Source organism: Bos indicus, chromosome 3 (genome assembly GCF_029378745.1).
Source record: "Bos indicus isolate NIAB-ARS_2022 breed Sahiwal x Tharparkar chromosome 3, NIAB-ARS_B.indTharparkar_mat_pri_1.0, whole genome shotgun sequence".
NCBI lineage: Eukaryota > Metazoa > Chordata > Mammalia > Artiodactyla > Bovidae > Bos > Bos indicus.
The window spans coordinates 83371757-83391389 of NC_091762.1; the positions used below are offsets into that span (position 1 = coordinate 83371757).

At 37.5% G+C, this 19633-nt stretch overlaps 2 protein-coding genes across 9 annotated transcripts in view; one reads left to right on the forward strand and one right to left on the reverse strand.

Annotated features, from left to right (window-relative positions):
• DOCK7 (dedicator of cytokinesis 7) overlaps positions 1 to 19387 on the forward strand; it is a 209569-nt gene extending 190182 nt beyond the window's left edge. For 6 of the 8 annotated variants that reach the window (XM_070786430.1, XM_070786432.1, XM_070786431.1 and 3 more), the window contains one exon: positions 1125 to 19387. In XM_070786430.1, the coding sequence (XP_070642531.1) occupies positions 1125 to 1167 (43 nt within the window). In that variant the 3' untranslated portion in view covers positions 1168 to 19387. The remainder of the gene's footprint in view (positions 1 to 1124) is intronic. The other 2 variants (XR_011565855.1, XR_011565854.1) reach the window with 2 other exon arrangements.
• Positions 4186 to 13473, reverse strand: USP1 (ubiquitin specific peptidase 1). Its single transcript, XM_019957345.2, has 8 exons — positions 13271 to 13473; positions 11666 to 11786; positions 10877 to 10981; positions 10186 to 10346; positions 8209 to 8894; positions 7419 to 7589; positions 6551 to 6752; positions 4186 to 5251 (listed from the first exon to the last, which is right to left on the reverse strand). The coding sequence occupies exons 1-8, from the start codon at positions 13438 to 13440 to the stop codon at positions 4516 to 4518; spliced, it is 2352 nt and encodes a 783-aa protein (XP_019812904.2). The 5' UTR covers positions 13441 to 13473; the 3' UTR covers positions 4186 to 4515.
• Positions 19388 to 19633: the final 246 nt, after the last annotated feature.

Below are 19633 nucleotides of genomic sequence, written 5' to 3' on the forward strand. Positions count from 1 at the left end.
AATGAGGTGGATGAAACTGGAGCCTATTATACAGAGTGAAGTAAGCCAGAAAGAAAAACACCAATACAGTATACTAATGCATATATATGGAATTTAGAAAGATGGTAACAATAACCCTGTATATGAGACAGCAAAAGAGACACTGATGTATAGAGCAGTCTTTTGGACTCTGTGGGAGAGGGAGAGGGTGGGATTATTTGGGAGAATGGCATTGAAACATGTATAATATCATATATGAAATGAGTCGCCAGTCCAGGTTTGAAGCACGATACAGGATGCTTGGGGCTGGTGCACTGGGACGACCCAGAGGGATGGTATGGGGAGGGAGGTGGGAGGAGGGTTCAGCATGGGGAACACATGTATACCTGTGGCGGATTCATGTTGATATATGGCAAAACTAATACAATATTGTAAAGTTAAAAAATAAAAATTAAATTTAAAAAAAATAATAAAGATGTTCCCATGACAAAAAAATTATTAAAAAAAATAATTTCTAAATTTAGAATTTAAAAAATAGTTTTCTAAATTTAAACTCTTCTAAAATTTATTGCAGATTTTAATAGAAAATCCTATTTATAGTAATATATAATGGTTCATTTTATGAAATAATTTAAAAGTCTTAGTTTTAATTTCTGGTATTATAAATATCATAAATAATCCACATAAACAAAAGCTTCCTTGGGGTCCTCAATTTTAAGAGTGTATAAAGGACCTAAATGCCCAAAACTTGAGAACCACTGATTTAAGGCTTAGAGTTTACTATTTTAAGTAAAATACCTGTGTTTTGCCTTTTAACCTCAAGTAAATCTCCTGAAATCTCTCCCATTGCCCCTTAGTACCTGTTTAATCAAATATCTAGTACATTTATTGGACAAATGAATAAATGATCAATGGACTTGGACAGTGTCACTTCAAATCTATCGAAAAGTCTACAAGTTAGAATATATGGAGCAATAGTGTGTAGGATGAGCATGTAAGTTGAAAATGAAGAGCTTTGCTTGCAAAAGTTTTAAAGTTAATAAGCTTTTGGTGGCAAAACTTTGAGATATCTGGCCGAAAACATGTAAACATTTTAGACAATTATATAAAAATTGTTTACTCATATTCTTTCATTTTCTCTCCAGAGATTCCTTCAGTCGAATGAGTCTGCGCAAAATGGATCTCTAATTTAAATGCACTTGTTTTATTCATTTGAAAAAAGCCATGTATTCAATCAACACTGAGTGTGAAAAGAATTTAAGAGCTATTGAAAAAGACTTGGGACTTAATTCTGGAAATTATAGCATTAATTTACTCATGGAAGAATGCAGTGGCCAAAATAATATCAAATGGCAATTGGTGAAGTTTGAGAATCATGGCTGTGGTTTCTAATGTTCTGGTAATATGCTGTCCTTTTTTAAAAAGACATTTTAATGACTCAAAGGTACACTTACATTTACCATTATTTATACCATAGCTAACGTTAAATTTATTTACTTTAAGTTTGTATTTTTTAATTTATATTACCATTTATAGATTTGTTTGGAACCATTTTAAATGTAGTAATGCTTATTTTAAAGGTACTATTAAATATGTGAACGTTTACACTAATTAAAAGACTTAAAAATTTTTTTATTGATAAAAGCAGAGAATGAGTTAGAGTTGATTCAAGAAATAGTTGCAAAAATAGCAAAATGAAAATCATAATTGACAGTCACTTTATGGGCCCACATAATAGCTCCAGATTAAATAAATAGGTGGAAATAAGTTGATAACTGGCTTAAGTCTTCAGACTGGTTTCTAAGGTATTTTCCAGACACCCCCAAATGGTATTTAGAACTGCAGAAGTAACTACCTGATAACTTCTCTCTATAAATGATTATATACTAGGATAGCTAATACCCAGTTTGATCTCTGACTCAACCTTATAATAATGATAGTATGAGCTGACTCTTAGCAACTAAAATGAACGACTCCTGTTTCAAATTAAATAAGCCCATCATCTCATCAGTTTTTACTCTTATGCAACTAAAATGAATGATTCCTGTTTCAAATTACATCAGTCATTTCATCGGTTTTTAGTGATCTAAACTGATGTTAGAAATCTGCTTTAAACTTATTTACATCACCATAAAAATAAGAGTTAGTGTTTGATTTTAATCTATCAGGTGAATAAGAAGTTATATTTTTTGATACTTGTATAGATTTTACAAAGTACATGTATAAAAGGTAAAATTACCTGTCAATTAAAGTTGAGAGCTAATTAAATTGCAACTTTTATGATATGAAAAACTAATTCAGGTTTTTTTCAACATATATTTGGCAAGCTTTTCTAAGGAAGAGTGTATTAAGGATTTCTGAAAATGTCTGAACATTTTTTCTTTGTGCAGTTTTAGGAAAGATCACTTGTAATCTGTCCCTTTGATCTACTGACCACTTATATGAATCACTGAAGAACTGGTCAAACATGGTACTTTCATTCTTCTAAGAGCATAGATATGATGGCTAATATTCCCTGCTCCAGCCTATCTTTTTAACCCGGCAATATTATCTAAAATTCCTCTTACCTACATCAATTCAAAGACAATCTCAGAAAGGTTTTTCAGGTGAGTTACAGGTGAACCAAAATGGGTCAACTAGGGAGTCAGAAAAGCATAACCTCAAAAATATATGAGAACAGAGGATCCAGATGGACAATAAGGAAAGGCAGAGTCAAGGACAGAAACTCTTTAAAGCAAGCAAAAAAAGGTAACTTATTTACATAGTCTCCTCTTAAGGGTGGGGGGTGGGGGAAGAATATTAAGTAATTCCTAGGTCATTTCTCATAAGGTTACACATATATGAGAATTTGGATTGCCACCCATCTCAGTCACTATCAAGAACTTTTTAAAGATTTGTATGACTTAATGATCATGCAATCATCATTTGAGAGGAAGAAGCTTCCTCTCAAAACATTGGTATAACTGAACACTTCCTAACTTAGCTTACTGTGTTCTTCAGTTTTCTTAAAAGATAAAATTTTTGTGTCAGCAATCTATACTAGTTCTTAACCATAGCTGTCTCTTGAGTGTTACAGAAGCCCAAGTTCTGTCCTAGAACTACTCCATCAGAGCTCATAAAGTAATGTTAAGGATGTTTTATTTTTAAAGGTCTATTAGTGACTCCTACTCCTTCAACGCTTATGGGCGGTGTTCTGAGCTCTTAGTTTTAAAAGGTCCCATTGATTCTGAATGTAGAAAGAGGTATGAACTGTGACTTTTTATATCGCACCATCTTGTAAAAGAATTTGTAAGACATTAACTGTATAGATTATTAGGTGACTGGTACTCTTATTTGTTGAAGTGGGTGGGGTATAGCAGTGTTATTCCAAGAATTATATATTCTTTGGATTTTTAATATTCTTAATATCAGGAATGTCCTTTAACAAGTCATAATTATTTACCAATTTAATATTTAAAGTAAAAATTTAACCCAGTTTTTCTGTGCCTAAAGCCTTACGTTCTCCAGTTTTGGATTCCTTAAAGTTATACATCTACTTTAAAGGAAAACTAGGTATGACAGTTAAGATGGACCAATAAGCGCAATTTCTATTTGAAAATTTCTTCACCTTCAACTGTCAGAAAGTATTATTAAAGGTAATTATGCATGTTTATTCTCTTCTATGTATATATGTTTATAGTATGTTTGTGTGTATATATACATACACACATTCTTTTTTTAAAGAGAATCCAGCTATATATATGGTAAAAAATATGCAAGTAAAAAATTCTTCAAGCATTTGTATACATTGTTGTTAAGCAGTTTACATTTTATTGTCCTGGTTTTTAAAAAAGTTAAATTTAAGGTCTCACCTCTAAGTTTGATGTACTATATACAGATCGTGCAGAGTATGACTATGAAGGAATACAAATTAGTCCATGCCCCAAAAGATTTACTAGGATTCAGAATTATTTTCGTAAATACACATAAAATTCTGAAGATAGAAGAGGACTGACTACAGGTTTTCTGAGATATTTTTCAAAGTGATTCAAGGCACAAAATGTACAGTTGTGAATACATACATATTCCAGAGTTTGTGCCTGTAATATAGCCCATCTAAGGTTTGGTTTATGATTTACAAAACTGTATGTACTGAAATGAGATGCTGCTTCTTAGCTGAAAAACCACAAGACCTATAAACATCGTCTAGATAATTACTCCAAAATATGGAGATACAAATACAAGCACTTTATTTTAAAAAGCAAACACAAAAGATAGATGTAAATTCAAAAGTGTTTAAATGCTTCCATTTTGAATAATTCAATTAAGAACCTATACAAGTTTGTTCCCAGAAGCTAATGTATCACTAGTCTCTACTAAGGAAAATGCATTCTAAAAATTAATATGGTTTTCAATAATTCAAATTTCACTATTTATATAAAAACCTAGAGACCAATAATATCCAATAGCTTCAAAAGATAAGCTACTTTGATGTAATCAATTTACCAATGTTTATCCATGTCTGTTTAATATATACACAAGGAAAATACAATCACTCTATAATTTCTTATAAAATAGCAAGTAAGGAGTAGATGTAGGAGATGTAGAAGGGGAAAGAGAATTCAAAAAGTCCTTCTCTTCAGTAACTTTCACTTCAGAATCATCAAAAAGCAACCATTTCCCCTCATACTCCTTTAAGCTTTGCACTACATATGAAATTTTGTTCTCAAAACCACTAATGTTAATGCCTGTTTGGTCACTGGATTCCTTGTTACTATCAGATTCATCGGTCCCATTAGTATTGTTAGTCTCGGAATTTCTATTTTCAGGAAGTGCTGTACTGGCAACTTTATCAGGGTTAGACGCTTTGTTGTATAACTCGTAATCTGCCTTGCTCTTTTGTCCTCCAAGAAGTCCAATAGCTTCTACATTTTTTTTGTTCAAAACTTTACTTGGCTGGTTATTTCCACTGACTCTAATAGACACTTCTTCATTGTCATAATTTTCAACCACACCCCTTACTTCCTCCTCATTCAATGGTTCTGGCTTACCTATTTCACACGTTTGGTCGATCACAAAATTTTCCTTATCTAGTTCTAAACTGTTAAGGTCAGTGACTTTAACAGAAGCAGTATAGTGCCCACTACTAATTGTAATGCCACTGTGCATCACAACTGCAAATAATCCATAGCTGTCGTTGGTTGGCTTTGTGCTCCATTCTTCTAGTGACAATTTAAGAGGTGTCAGTAAAGGAGTGTTGATCTTGGAAAGTCCACCACCATAACAGTCAAACCTTTGGAAGGAAAAAAAAAAGGTTTTCTGGGATTCCACTTTATATATTCAGTTTTACACCCAATGTGAAACCAAGTAAAAAGGCTGAATAAACCCTTAATATTTACTGGTCATATGAATAAAAACAAAATGAAAACACCACCCAAATTTTGTATGACATTTACACAAACACTGAAATCACTACTAATAGGTGCTACTGTGTAGGATATATGGCACTTCCCCCTTTTATTTTCCTAATTTTGTACAGTAAGAAAATGACATTTAAAAAAACCACTGATCTTCAAATCTCTTTTCCTGTAAATCTAATAAATTATTTTAGTGTGAATTCTGTCTCTACAACCAAGATTTGGGGAAAAGAAAAAGCTATAACTGTAGAAAAGAAGAAGTCCACTGAAAGAAAGGACTATGTCATCTTCTGGCAAAATAAAATGTGTGGAGAGCTCCTGGGAAGTTCTCATGGTAATTTCAAACAATTCATTAATATAGAAAGGAATAAAAGCTACAATGACATTATATCTACATGTCAGAAAAGTCTATCTAAAATTAACTGGAATTTTGATATTTATTATTTTTAAATCTTTCAAATACTTAAATGTTCAACTATAGAAAAATCTCTTCATACTTGTTTTATTTCCTGGCTTACTTAAAACTAAAATAATTTTGCTTGTTTCTCTCCCCTCAAAAAAAAAAAAAAATGCTGATGTGTAAATTTGTTCCTTGCTTTAATCAAATCCATTAAAAAGGAATGAAAATGAACAAATCATATGTAGCTGGATGCTGACAGCAGGAAGAGATGAAAGAGGTTTTAAGGACAATCCCTATGAGTGGTGAAGCTGAGTAAGGTCTGTATTCCAATGATGTTTGTTTTTTGTCATCAGAATTGTGTCTGAGCAGCAACCCTCTGATTGGTTATACAACCTCTGTGTACTTGTAAAATCCATATAAGAGGTTTCCCAAGGTGGCACTACTGGTAAAGAACCTGCCTGCCAATGTAGGAGATGTGGGTTTGATCCCTGGTTTGGGAAGATCCCTTGGAGGGCATGGCAACCCACTACAGTATTCTTGCCTGGAAAATCCCATAAACAGAGGACCCTGGCAGGCTGCAGTCCATGGGGTTGCAAAGAGTCGAACATGACTAAAGCAACTTAGCACACACACACATGTATAAGACATATTTTATGTTATTTATTGAATAAAATGATTTTGATAGTCTAAGAAATATTAGCAAGAGTTAAAATGATCTTTTTTTTCCTTTATAGTAAATATCATAGTATTTTGAATAAAACTTTAGAATACTCACTCCAAGCCACTAGCAGCAAAGCACTTCAAATGAATAGTTATAACTTCAGGCATTTTGTCAAACAAAAGACTTCGTTCCGCTTCAGTATAATGATGGCAGTTTTCACAGAAATATTTATCTTCTCCTACAATCCTTTCCACTGAAGCAAATTGTGAAATTGCCCATCTCAGGGTCTTCATTTCTGTTTTTGGCTCTGGAGAAACTACACAAAAGAATCCTGTCACTCACAAGTGAAAAATCTCTGAAAAGCTAAGCTACAACTTTTTATATTCAAAATTAGCATGCATTTTTAATTGACTAATCCTTCCTAAATAATAACTAAAGAGATTTCTTTTTAGTTTCAGAAACTAGTAACTTTCTTCAACAGAGCACATACCTCTAAATATTTCATATCTGGTAAAAAAAATATTAAGAAAAAGAGACAGCAAAATCAAGATAGGCCTACTCTGACTCCATGTGAGAGATTTTAGTTTATATTGAAGTCGATTTACAGTATCTAAACAGGTAAACCAGTCTCAATCATTTCCCATGACATTACTCTTCTTTTTGTGGTTTACACAAGATAGAACATTAGGTTCAAATATGTTGTCAACAAAAATATCCTCAACAGCTCAGATATTTGAGTAGCCAAAATTAACTTATTAAAGCATTTCATTTTCTCATTATAACATACTCTATACATCAAAATAAAGATGCCACAATTTTCAAATATAGTTAACTATTAACAAATGAAGTTATACGAGAATGATTTTATTACACTAAAGACAGTTTCTTTTTCTCAATAATTATATAAGCTACTTATGAGACTGTTTTGTTGAGGAAAACTGAAATTATTCCATGATCCGTGCAAGACTCAGATTTCGCTTACTTTCAGAATTCTCCTCTACTTTGGAAAGCTCATCTTCTTGCACTGGTACACTGATGTCTTGAAAATCTTCTCTTCTTTCTGTTAAACTTTCACATTCTAAGCAACGAGTCCGTAATACCAGCTGACCTTGAAATAATTTCTCCACTAGCTCAAAACCAATTTGCTCTGCACCTAAAACAAAAAAAGGAAAATACAAATCTATACAGATGAGTTTTTCAGGACAGCACAAATAACCATTATTCCATTTAAAGTAGACCATGAATAAAAGGCTGATTTTCACATTTCAACTTGCTTATTAGCATTAAGAGGTGACAATCATGTAATATAAACTCACTATAAAGAAAATCTTGAATATATGAATTACTGTTACCTCAATGAAGAGTTTCAACACAATTGTGTCTTAAAACTCCCTTCCCAAAGATATCCCAAAGTGTGTCAGTTCTACAAATTTTCCCTGAGATCTGTGTGAACCTATGTAGAAATCCAGTTCAAGTATAACTACTTAGTAAATGCAATTTCTTTCTTGAGTTTACGTCAAATACTGCATATAGAAAGGGATAAAATATTCCCTTGTCATTAAGATGTATTAAACTCCCCTAATTTATAAACATAAATTACTATTACCTTAAGACACACACACAAACTACATACAAGTGCAGTGCTTAAAAAACTAGTTCACATTGTGTTAAACTTCTCTTAAAACTTATACCAGATGTATATGCATCTAAGAAAATTCCAATTCTGCAGCTGTTAATCTTCCTATCAATGTTCAAGAATAAATTATACTGACCTTTGTTTATGGGCTTAACTTCATTAACATTAATGGGCATATCATTATTTCCTGGAGACTCAAGTTCACAACCATTAGTTGTATTATCATTTTCATACTTCCCCAAGTCCTCTTCAAGATCATATTCATTTTCTTTACAGTGTCCTTTGGATCCTTGGTTTGTTGCTATTTTACCCATACTACAGAACTTGGAAAGAATGCTGGGTTGCTTAGCTGCAGACTTTAACCAATTTATTTTAACTTTTGATTTCCTTTGGGAGGGTCTTGTACTCTCATTTTCAGAAACGTGCTTGGGGATTATTTTATGAGAAATCTCTAATGTATCACCTGCAGCTTTTCTTTTTGATCTGGTTTGTCTCTGGTTTTCTTCCGAAGACTGGTGTTCCTTGGAGATTTTAACTTTTTTTTTCATGTTACCAAATTCAGCATCACTTTTTCTTTTCCCATTTCCTTTTGAGAGTTTTTCTTTATAGTCTTCAGAATGCCTCATATTGTCCATCTCCATGCTGTTATTATCACTCATTTCCTCTTTCTGATATTCTTCTACCTTAGTAGATAAGTCTTCTACATTTTTTACTTCTTCTTTTTTTAGGAGTTGGCATGTTTCTTGAATGTTTCCCAAAATACACTGTAATACTTCCTGTGCATCATGCTGTAGATATCCTTCATACATAGGGTTGAGTTCCCTATAAACAAAAATTTTCATTTCATCTATTCTAGTTTTGAAGATATAATACCAAAACAAAAAACCACCTTGCCATTACAGAACTATTGAAGTCCAGAAACATTTATTCAGCTACTAATCTGAAACTCCCTACCTAAACTTTTAACTGAAAAACAAATTTAGTCTCGTTTTCATCATCACAGATACTTTGATCTCCTAAATATTGTTAATAATAGCTAAGATGTACACAATGTTTACTATGGATAGATAGATATTATGGCCTTGCAGCACAGCTTGTGGGATCTTAATTCCCTGACTAGTGATCAAATCTGTGCCCCCAGCAGTGGAAGTGCAGTCTTAACCATTGGACTGCTGGGACAGTCTCAAACTTTTCATTTTGGAGGATGTGGTGCATGGGCAAGCTGCACTGCTTGTGGGATCTTCATTCCCTGACCAGGAATTAAACCCAGGTCCTTGGGAATGAAAGCATGGAGTCTTAACCACTGGACCACCAGGGAATTCCTTCTAAATGCTTTTTATATTAAATATGTAATCCTCACAATAACCTTATGAGGTAACTATTATATCACCACTATTTACAGATAACTTCTCTAGGTCAGTCACAGATATGCAAAAATCAAGGCTTCAACATACTCCTGGCCACCAGGCTACACTGCCTCTTAACAAATGTGTGGCAATATGTTACATCTAGGTCTATTCCTAAACGATGAAATAATTTTTAAAGACTTAAAACCCTGTAATATTTTGGATAAACCCTTTTTATATATAGGACAAAGTTTCATTACAATACTACAAAGAAATCTAATTCAGTTAATAGTTTTCTTCTGAGTACAAACAACAAAACCAGAAGGCTTGGGATTTGTTGTTCTTGTGTATAACATATTTTGGATACAGACCAAAGGATTTCTATCTGAAATCCTTGGGACCAAGTATATTTGGTAATTCAGAAATTTTCAGATTAAAAAAACCTGGCATGTAAGTAAAATACATATCACTGACAAAATAGGGACAGTATTCCCTAATTATACACATTACTACTTCTACAGAAATGTATGAATATTCACATTACAGGTAAATATGAATATAAACTCATACAAATTCAGATTTAATGAATTTAGTACCAATCTTAGGAAAAATTTCCAGTCTTCTGAGCCTCTGGGATATCAGGACTATAGACCTGTAGTTTCTGCTTTCCTTGCCATTTATTCCCCCCATTGTTCACATAGCACTCTCCTCCAAAGAGAGTAGTAAGTAGCTAAATTGGAAACCTAAAATCATATAATAGGCTATACCTGAGTGTGTTAAGTAGTCGCCTTGGCTGAGTAGCAAGTTCATCAGTGTACTTTTCTGGATTTAATAGAAAACTAGCCTGAAGCTGTTCAACTGAAATGATCAAGGACTGTAAGCTGCATATTAGTTCATAACTTGCCAAAGAATCTTCTTTGCAGTTTCCCTGTCAAGAAACACACAAATATTTTTATTTATGAACAAATTAAGTAACTTACCCCTTTTTCTCACTAGACAATACTAGCTTTTCTAACTCTAATTTCATAAGACTAATTTTATGGAAGTATACAAAATAAACTTCAAAAAAAATTTAAGCATATTTTTGGGTGCTTTCTATTATGTGAGTGATAATGGTTTTTTAATTATGTAAGTCAAAGGTTTCTCCAGATTTACATAAGTAGTAAAAATGAGTCAATCTGAAAATACAATAGGGTAAAAGGGCACAATATATTGTATGGTGGTATGTGTGAAAGTGTTTACTGATAATAAATCAAGAGGACTGGAGGAAAAAATATAAAAGTGGACATAATTAAGCAAACTGCCTACCCCATAAGAATGAAAAATAATTGCCAATAAGACATTTAATTTTCACATGTAAATTTAAGAGAAATAATCTTGGTCATTCTCCCAAATCCTCTGTGTATTTATTACTTTTTCATTTCTAAGCAAGTGAGTTTTGTTAATTTTATATTTTACCTTATCTTTTTGATTGGCTTCATCTTTTAGGGCTTCTTTCTTCCTTGAAATAATATTAAATAAGTGCTTCACTCCAGATTTAAAACCAGGACAAAAATATAATACCTATAAAATGAGACTGTTTTGAGTATTTACAAAAACAATATACCTAAAAAAATCATTAAAATGCTATCATGCTTTTTGAAGAGCATGTTCAAATAAGTATTACTTAAAATTCTGAGATTAAGATGTGTGTCAACAATTGTTCTCTTTCATCATAGTAGCCTGTTATCTTTCCTCTGTAGCAAAGCACTGAGCCTAAAGTGTATAACATGAAACATAGTTTCAAGGAGTAAAACATGTATCAGTTCAGTTCAGTTGCTCAATCCTGTCAGACTCTTAGCGACCTTCATGGACTGCAGCATCCCAGGCTTCCCTGTCCATCACCAATTCAAACTCACGTCCATTGAGTCGTGCTGCTATCCAGCCATCTCATCCTCTGTCATCCCCTTCTCATATCACATAGAACCAACTGGACAGAAAACTAAAGGTCTGGTATCTTCAATTTACCCAACATCTACTCAACTTTGCTATCCCAATGTTAATATATCATTTTTTCTTACCTCAAAGGAAATTTATAACGTACAATTTAGAATCGTGATTATTTTACCCCATTATGTTTCATTTACAATCAATGGCAAAGACAGTATGGACAACTGAAATCCTCCAATAACCTAGATTCTCAGAAAACACTGTTACATTAGTCTTTGCATACTAAAATTTTATGATATAGCACAACTGTCAACTTACCTGAAGTATACTATTAAGATAACAAGTATTGCCGAGATTATTCAGTCCCACAAATGGTAGCAAGTTTTCTCTCTTCTCACAGTTTATAGGCGAGGACTGTGCCGCAGGAACAACTTGATCACTATTAAGTACAGAGAAGAGAAATGGATAACGAAGTAAAATCTTAAAGTAGAAATACTACTTCCCTAGACTTAGTCTTTTCCGCAAAGTTGTAGATAAGTACATGGATTTTATTCAGATGGCATTTTAACAGAATTAATCTTTACAGGTGTAAAAACTGCTGAACATCCAGAATAAAAGTATTACAAGCACTTTAACAATATTACAGCCAACAAGCTTCAAACAATTCCACTAAAGGTCTGCTAATCCCACTTTACAAAGTAGAAAACTACAGAACTGGTACTGTGATTTGTTCAGCCAACATGACATTTTAATCAAGTAGTTTAACTCTGAACAGAATCCTGGGAATATGACAATATTTGGGAGAGGCTGCACTAAGTCAGATTTTGTTAATAAAAGATTAAGAGGAAACCAAGTCTATGAAGATACTTACTTATATAGCTGTCCCTCACTTAAAAATGAATTGTTCAAGTTTATAATTCTTTAACCTCATTTTAACAAAGTCTTCACAGCATTTTTATTTTACAGCTGCTGGCTTTTATTCTTAATACCTTAAGGTGTTTATAGGCATGAAGCTGGTAAACAAGAGGTTTATACATAATCTCCTAAACTGATTATTGGTAAATACCGATACTAGGAAATTACACAGGGGACCAAATCTACATTAGTCATATAGCAGAGTGACTGTGTGTTGAATTTAGAGCAAAGCATAGACTCCAACTACAACATTATTGGTGAAACAAAGAATATCATTCTGTTCTGATTTCTTTTCAATCACTGAAGGATTTATTTCATCAAAAACGTATCTTATAGGTTTGAGAATTCATGTACTAGGTAGGACTACAAAGTGCCTCTCAGGTAACTGTCAGGTCTTCTGAACCAAAAGCCCACCACAAATTTCTTTACCCTTACATAAAACATATTGCACTATAATCAGGTTTAAATTGAAAAATAATTTTAGTCAACAAATACTTTTGTAAGTTAGTCTAACTGGACAAACACAATTTCAGTGAGTTATAATATTAACTGTGATGTGATCTCTGTGGGGAACCAGCAGTTTTATCCAGTTTCTACTATACACTGCTAGACTTGTCTCACTAATGTGTGTTTTTTTATGTCCCATGGCACCCCACTCCAGTACTCTTGCCTGGAAAATCCCATGGATGGAGGAGCCCGGTAGGCTGCAGTCCATGAGGTCGCTAGTAGTAGGAAGAGACTGAGCGACTTCACTTTCACTTTTCACTCTCATGCACTGGAGAAGGAAATGGCAACCCACTCCAGGGTTCTTGCCTGGAGAATCCCAGGGATGGGGGAGCCTGGTGGGCTGCCATCTCTGGGGTTGCAGAGAGTCACGACTGAAGTGACGTAGCAGCAGCAGCATGGACTATCAGGTCAGAATGATTGTAGAAATCAAACCAAGTTCCCTGCTTTTTCATTGATACAGAACTTTTAAAAGTATAGAAAAGCTAAAAATAACATACATACATTTCAGACCCTTTATATTCAGAAGTCTTTTCTTCATTTTCTTGAGAATCTGTGAAATCCAAGGCTCTCTTGGTTTCCTTTTTCTGAAAAAACTTCAAGGAAAGTCTGTTTTTTTTTGATGGACTACCTCTTGAAAGCCCATTACTTTCACTAGGTATGACACCAGGCATTTTCTCCTCAAATCCCAAGCAGTTGACAGGAATTAACTTATACAGGGATCTTGTAATCACCAATCATATCTGTTAATCAGAGAAAAGGTTATTCGTTTTCAGTTATCAACTGTAGGCAATAAACTCATTTCTGAAAACAAATTTACCAAGGAATGGTACTAATTAGAACTTTGTATTGGAAAATCTAATGCCCACCAATAAGAGGCAGTTAATGTTTACTGCTTAAATGAACAAGCTGCCATTTGTCCTTAACTCTTAACAAAAAAAAGTCCTGATACTGAACTTTTATTAGCCTGCCATTAGATTTAAGGGGAGCATCACAAAATACCCCACTTTAGTAAGATATGTGTGGTAAAGTATTATCATTAAAGGGTAAAAACTTATCATCTGTTAGTTCATCCAGAAAACACTGAGCAACAGTACAAGGTGGGAAAAAGGATGAATGGAAAATCAAAGGAATGCTGGAAGTGACTTGAGTTCTTCTTCCAAAGTCTCTTCTAGTTATATGGAATAATCTACTTAAAAATCAACATACAAGAAAAGGCCTATACCTAGTGTTTACACCTAAAAACTTGTGTAATAAACTATTCGAAGTTGAGATAATCGTGTAAAACTGCTGTATTTTGTGTATATCAAATTCTTTTGCACTAGAAACCAAAATATACTGACTTTCCAAACTTTTTCTAACTATAGAATTAAAATACTGCTTGAAGTAGGAAAAAAGAAAAGCTTCCCTTGTGCAAACTTTCTTCCCTGTTTTATAATAAAACTTGGATTTAAAAAAAAAAAAAAAAAGGCTGTATTTGTGGTAGTCATTTTACACTTCAGTCCTGTTTTTCATTAGGAAGATATTAGGAATAATTATCTACTACCAGAAAATCAGTTAAGCGTCCAAAAGCTCAGCAATGACTTTCAAATATAGGTAAAGGATGAACTAAACTCACACCCTTAAGCATTTCACTCAGCTGCCTCTGAAGTGGGAATTCACAACACTAAACTCAGCAGTGAAACATGCCCTTTTTTGAGACATCTCAGGAAAACCTAGAAAGCAAACCAATTTCCACACTCCAACGTATGAAATGCTATCACTAATGGTAAACTAGACTGCACTACAGTGTCAGGAATCCCTAAGCATAACTTGATTCTTGTAAAAGGTTGTTCTTAGGAGCCAATTCTAATAAACGATGGAAACTGGATTCTCTGAGAGAGTAATCGGACTTAACAACAACAAAAACGACCCAGCAGCTGAAATAACTATCAATCCTAATCCATAAACCAATCTTCAGGGCTCCTCAAAGCAATGATTAAACATTAGCCCTACCTAGACTATGTATCAGTTTACCAGGTGCCATATCTTAAGCTATACCACTTCTTGCTCCTGGCTGTCCTATCACTGGGAGGCTGTTACGTCAAAAACGTTTCTCTAAATCAGGTTTCGCAGAAAACACAATATATCGAACGTTAAATGTTCTTGGCCAAATGACAGTGTGAGCACGAAGTCCCATCAGTTTCAGGTTCTTTCCTCTAATATGGCACAACTCAATTCTTTTCACGAAAAATGTAAAACTAGGATAACATCCTCGACAAAGGTTTAAGACACGTGGCGTTCTAAAAACTTGTAGAACATCTAAAAGTTAAACTGCGCGGTAAAATTTAGCAATCACCGACACAGAACAACGTGAGTGCAAACATTTCTTGTCCCTACCCCGCACACTGTAGGAACGGAAAAGAAACTGAGGAGATGACGGACGGTGTCGCTGTCCGAGCCCGTCAGAGGCGGCGGGCACCAGGCGGGAGGCGTCTGAGACCAAAACCATAACGCCCGGCCCCTCGCCCGCGGAGTTGGCCTATTTACGCCCAGCCCGCACCTGCCCGAGTCCCTAGCGGCGGCTGGAAGGGGCACGGCCCGCTGAGTGGAGGGCTCGGCTGGCAGCTGGGCGGGGACGCGGCAACCCAAGGAGCCGGGGGTCCTCCCCACGGCCCCCTTGGGCGCCGGCCGAACTTGACGCGGCGCCCGGGAACCGGCCCCTCCTCCGCGGGCCCTCCTTACCTGGTCATGGCCCAGAGCGAGGTCCGCGGCGGTGACGCCGGCGAGTCCAACCCGCTAAGTGCGGGTGCGACAGGTGAGCCCCTTCCCCGGGCCCCCGACCCTCAGAAAAGCTGACCCGATCGCCCTCCCCGGGGGAAGTGACCATTCGCGCTCAAGAGCGGGAACCCGGGCTGCAGCTCGGTCCTGCCTGGCGCGGGCACCAACTACATCCCCGGAGCGGCGCCCTCCCGCGCCCGCCCCCGCCCCGGGACGGCAAGGAGCGCCAGAAGCGGCTCCGCTAGCCGGGCGCCCGAACCGCTAGGGTCTTCCTCACTCCACGACCGACGGGAACTTGGCGCGTTTTCCTCTGTCTCAGGACCCCCGTGTTTTAGCCTCCGCCCGCGCCAGCGCCGCGATTGGAGGCGGCGTCCTACGAAAGTGCCGGTTCTGGTCTCCACGCTGCAGAGACGCGAAAGGCCAGAGCCGCCTCGCGACCGCCACTCGCCCCTCTGGCACGCCCCGACTCCGGAACCAGCTGGAACGGTAGTTGCCCCAAGATCGTAACGGGTTCTGCAGTTTCAAACAGCGCAGGCAGCGTCACGGGCAGCTCGCGCGGGTCCTCGCTGAGGGCGCGCGCTGGGAGCTAGAGGCCTGGCCGGCGGGCTCGAGCCTCACACACACACACACACACCCCCTCCCCCCGCCCTTTTTTTTAACCATTCGTGCGCGAGAGCTCGGGGGAAAGCGTACGGGTCGGGAGACGGGACAGAGAGAAGATGGGACGGGCTCCTTGCTCTGGAAGGAGCCGCCAGGTACTCAAATCCACCAATCCGTGATGACAGTCCCCAACCCTGCCCACCCGCCTCCCAAGAGGAGCCAATCAGAAGTACCTAGGCAAAAAGCGGACTAGGTGGGCGGGGAAAAACAGTTCAGCCAATACCAAAAAGAAGAGAGGAGGACTCCAGCCAATCATTTTTGGACATACAGAGTGTTCCTCAGGCGCTGTTCCCTTCCTTGGACTCTCATTGGCTCTCTAGTGCGCGCTTTCGCTGCCGACTGTTAAATTTCGCTCTGAGTTTTGTGAATCCTCGAAGGTGGGACGCCTGCGAGGGTGTGGTTTCCGGAGCTAGGCCCACAATAAATCCCGCCCCCGTTTCCTGCGTACACTGCAGGGCGGAGTTACCCGGAGATTAGTTTCTGAAAATGGCCGACTTCCTTGCTTAGTCCATTGCGCTTTGGATTTCTGTATCGAATCGCAGCCCCGGATCCTAGGCCACCCAGTAAAAACAAACGCCGCAGTAAATAATAGTAGATTCTCTCTCAACTGAATGCTACAAAGTTGAGACTCCCTTTTCATCTGCGCCTCATTTCCTCTTGCTTACCCGTTCCCCTTCCTGACTGGACAAGAAAACGAAAGAGCGTTCTTAAGGCTCAGCTCTGGCTGACGGAGCTGCAAGGGGATCCTGCGCTAGTCCTTACGCGCTCAAAAACGGCAAGGCAGGCTTTACCGGGTTTCTGCTGCTGTCGTACGCCTACCTCGGTGAGATACCTCACAAAACAAGTGTTGTGAAGAATAAGTACAATCCAAATTCATTTAACCAAGCGTGTTTTTAGGTGCCAATTATGGGCAGGCATTCTTGACGTGACTTACAAGGAAAGGAAATAAGGAGTGTGCTCTCTTGGGTAATAATATCACAGTCTTGACATTTGAGTAGAGAGCTAAATGAAAGCGCAGCCAGCCTTGGAAGAACCTGAGGGTGAATGGTCCAGGCAGGGAGAAGAGCAAGTTTAAAAAGTCTTCAGGGTTCATGTGCTTGGTGTTTTGGGAGGAAGCAACGAGGCCAGGGTGCTTAGAGCACAGTTAGCCTAGTTTTAATGACTGTGGGAAATGAGATTAGTGGTATGGTCAGGACTCTTATTAAGTAGGGTAAGGAGATGGGAGCCGTTTGATGTTTTTGAGCTGGGGCATGGATAATCTAAAATGGCTGCTTGTGGTAGTAGACTGTTAACTTTCTAAAGTGCAAGCTGGAAGATCACCCAGGGAATAAATTAGATTCTCACCTTCTAATAAATTAGAAGGTGGTAGCAGTGGAAATGTTGAGAATGAGTAGGATTTAGAATATATTTTGAAGTAAAGCCAATGGGATCTGCTGTTAGGTAAGAAAAAGACAACGTGTTTTTTTTGTTTGTTTGTTTGTTTTAAACCAAAGTGATAGGATAGTGGTTGTCCTGGCTAAAATGGAAAGCATTGAGGTAATAATGGGTTTGGTGGGAGGGGTGGTTGTTCTTAGACATAAAGATTGAGATGTCTCTTTCACATACAAATAGGGATACTGAGCCAACAGATTTCAAGTTTGGGGGTCCATAGAGCATTGTGATTAGGAGATAAAAATTTGAGAGTCACCAAATGGTGTTTAAATCCACAAGACTTTAAAGAATCATCTAGAATGGTGGTAGTGGTTGTTCAGTTGCTAAGTTGTGTCCGACTCTGTGATACTAGCCTTGTTTGTAGTAATGCTTCCTAAAACCCATTTGACTTCAGACTCCAGTGTATCAGGCTCTAGGTGAATGACCACACCATCGTGATTATCTGGGTCATGAAGACCTTTTTTGTATAGTTCTGTGTATTCTTACCACCTCTTCTCAATCTTTTCTTCTGCTTCAGACTCTAGGAGGATGAATACCAATTATAGTTTTCTGTTCTAATTTTCCTAATTCTAGTTTCCAGTTACATTTAAGATCCTAGTGTCAGCAGCCGCTACTCTTCCTACACAATTGACAGTATCAGTCGTCAACATTCAGTTGCATAGAATAGGATCCTTCCCCTGGTATAAGCAGGAAAAGCATTGAATACTTGGGTGTCATCTGTGTGTGCTCAGTCATGTCTGACTCTTTGTGACCCCTTGGACTGTAGCCCTCCAGGCTCCTCTGTCCATGGAATTCTCCAGGCAAGAATACTGGAGTGGGTTGTCATTTCCTCCTCCAGGGGATCTTCCCGACTCAGGGATTGAACTCATATCTCCTGGGTCTCTTGCATTTGCAGGCAGATTCTTAACCACTGAGCCACCAGGGAAGGCCCTTGAATACTAGGGAGTGTTGATTAAAGACACTCTAAAATAATTTTTCAGGAATAGTACCAAAGTCTTCGCAGAACCAGGCCGCCAAAGTGTAGTGACTCTTCTATGATTTCAAGAAAGGATGATTTCTAAACCACACTGGCAGTAATCATGTATGGATGTGAGAGTTGGGCTACAAAGAAAGCTGAGCACTGAAGAAATGATGCTTTTGAACTGTGGTGTTGGAGAAGACTCTTGAGAGTCTCTCAGACTGCAAGGACATCCAACCAGTCAATCCTAAAGGAAATCAGTTCTGAATACTCATTGGAAGGAATGATGCTGAAGCTAAAACTCCAATACTTTGACCACCTGATGCAAAGAACTGACTCATTGGAAAAGACCCTGATGCTGGGAAAGATTGAGGGCAGGAGGAGAAGGGGACGACAGAAGGTGAGATGGTTGGATGGCATCACCGACTCAATGGACATGAGTTTGGGTAAACTCTGGGAGTTGGTGATGGACAGGGAGGCCTGGTGTGCTGTGGTTCATGGGGTCGCAAAGAGTCGGACACGAATGAGCGACTGAACTGAACTGAACTGGCCCTGTGTTGTGTGGGAAATTACAAGCATCAGAAATCTGCTTGTGTTGCCAACTCAAGACCACACTGTACCCAATACCAACAGAATACATCCTAAGTCTTGCCTCTTAAGGCCCACAAAACTAGTGGTTGAATACCGAGACTTCTGCTAATGCTGCTTCAGAAATGCCAAACACCTCCACAACTGTGCTTGTCAGTAGCAATGACAGACATCCATATCAGGCTTGGAGTATTTCTGGCAATAAAATTCATGCAAAAATTAAAGTGTTTCTGATCCTTTTGCTTTCAGTCAGTTCTTTGTGGGAGAAGTTAAAGCCACTCTTCTTTCCTAGGTATAGTTTTCAAGCCCAAAGATTCTTTTATTTCACTGTTTCTGTGTGCTATGCTGTACATCACTCTCAATGACAAGTTAACTAGGAGGCATCTGAAACAATGGGATTCAACAGGTTGACAGCATTCTTAATCCAATATTTGTCAACTTTGTATAACCGAGTGGCAAGCAGAGTTCAT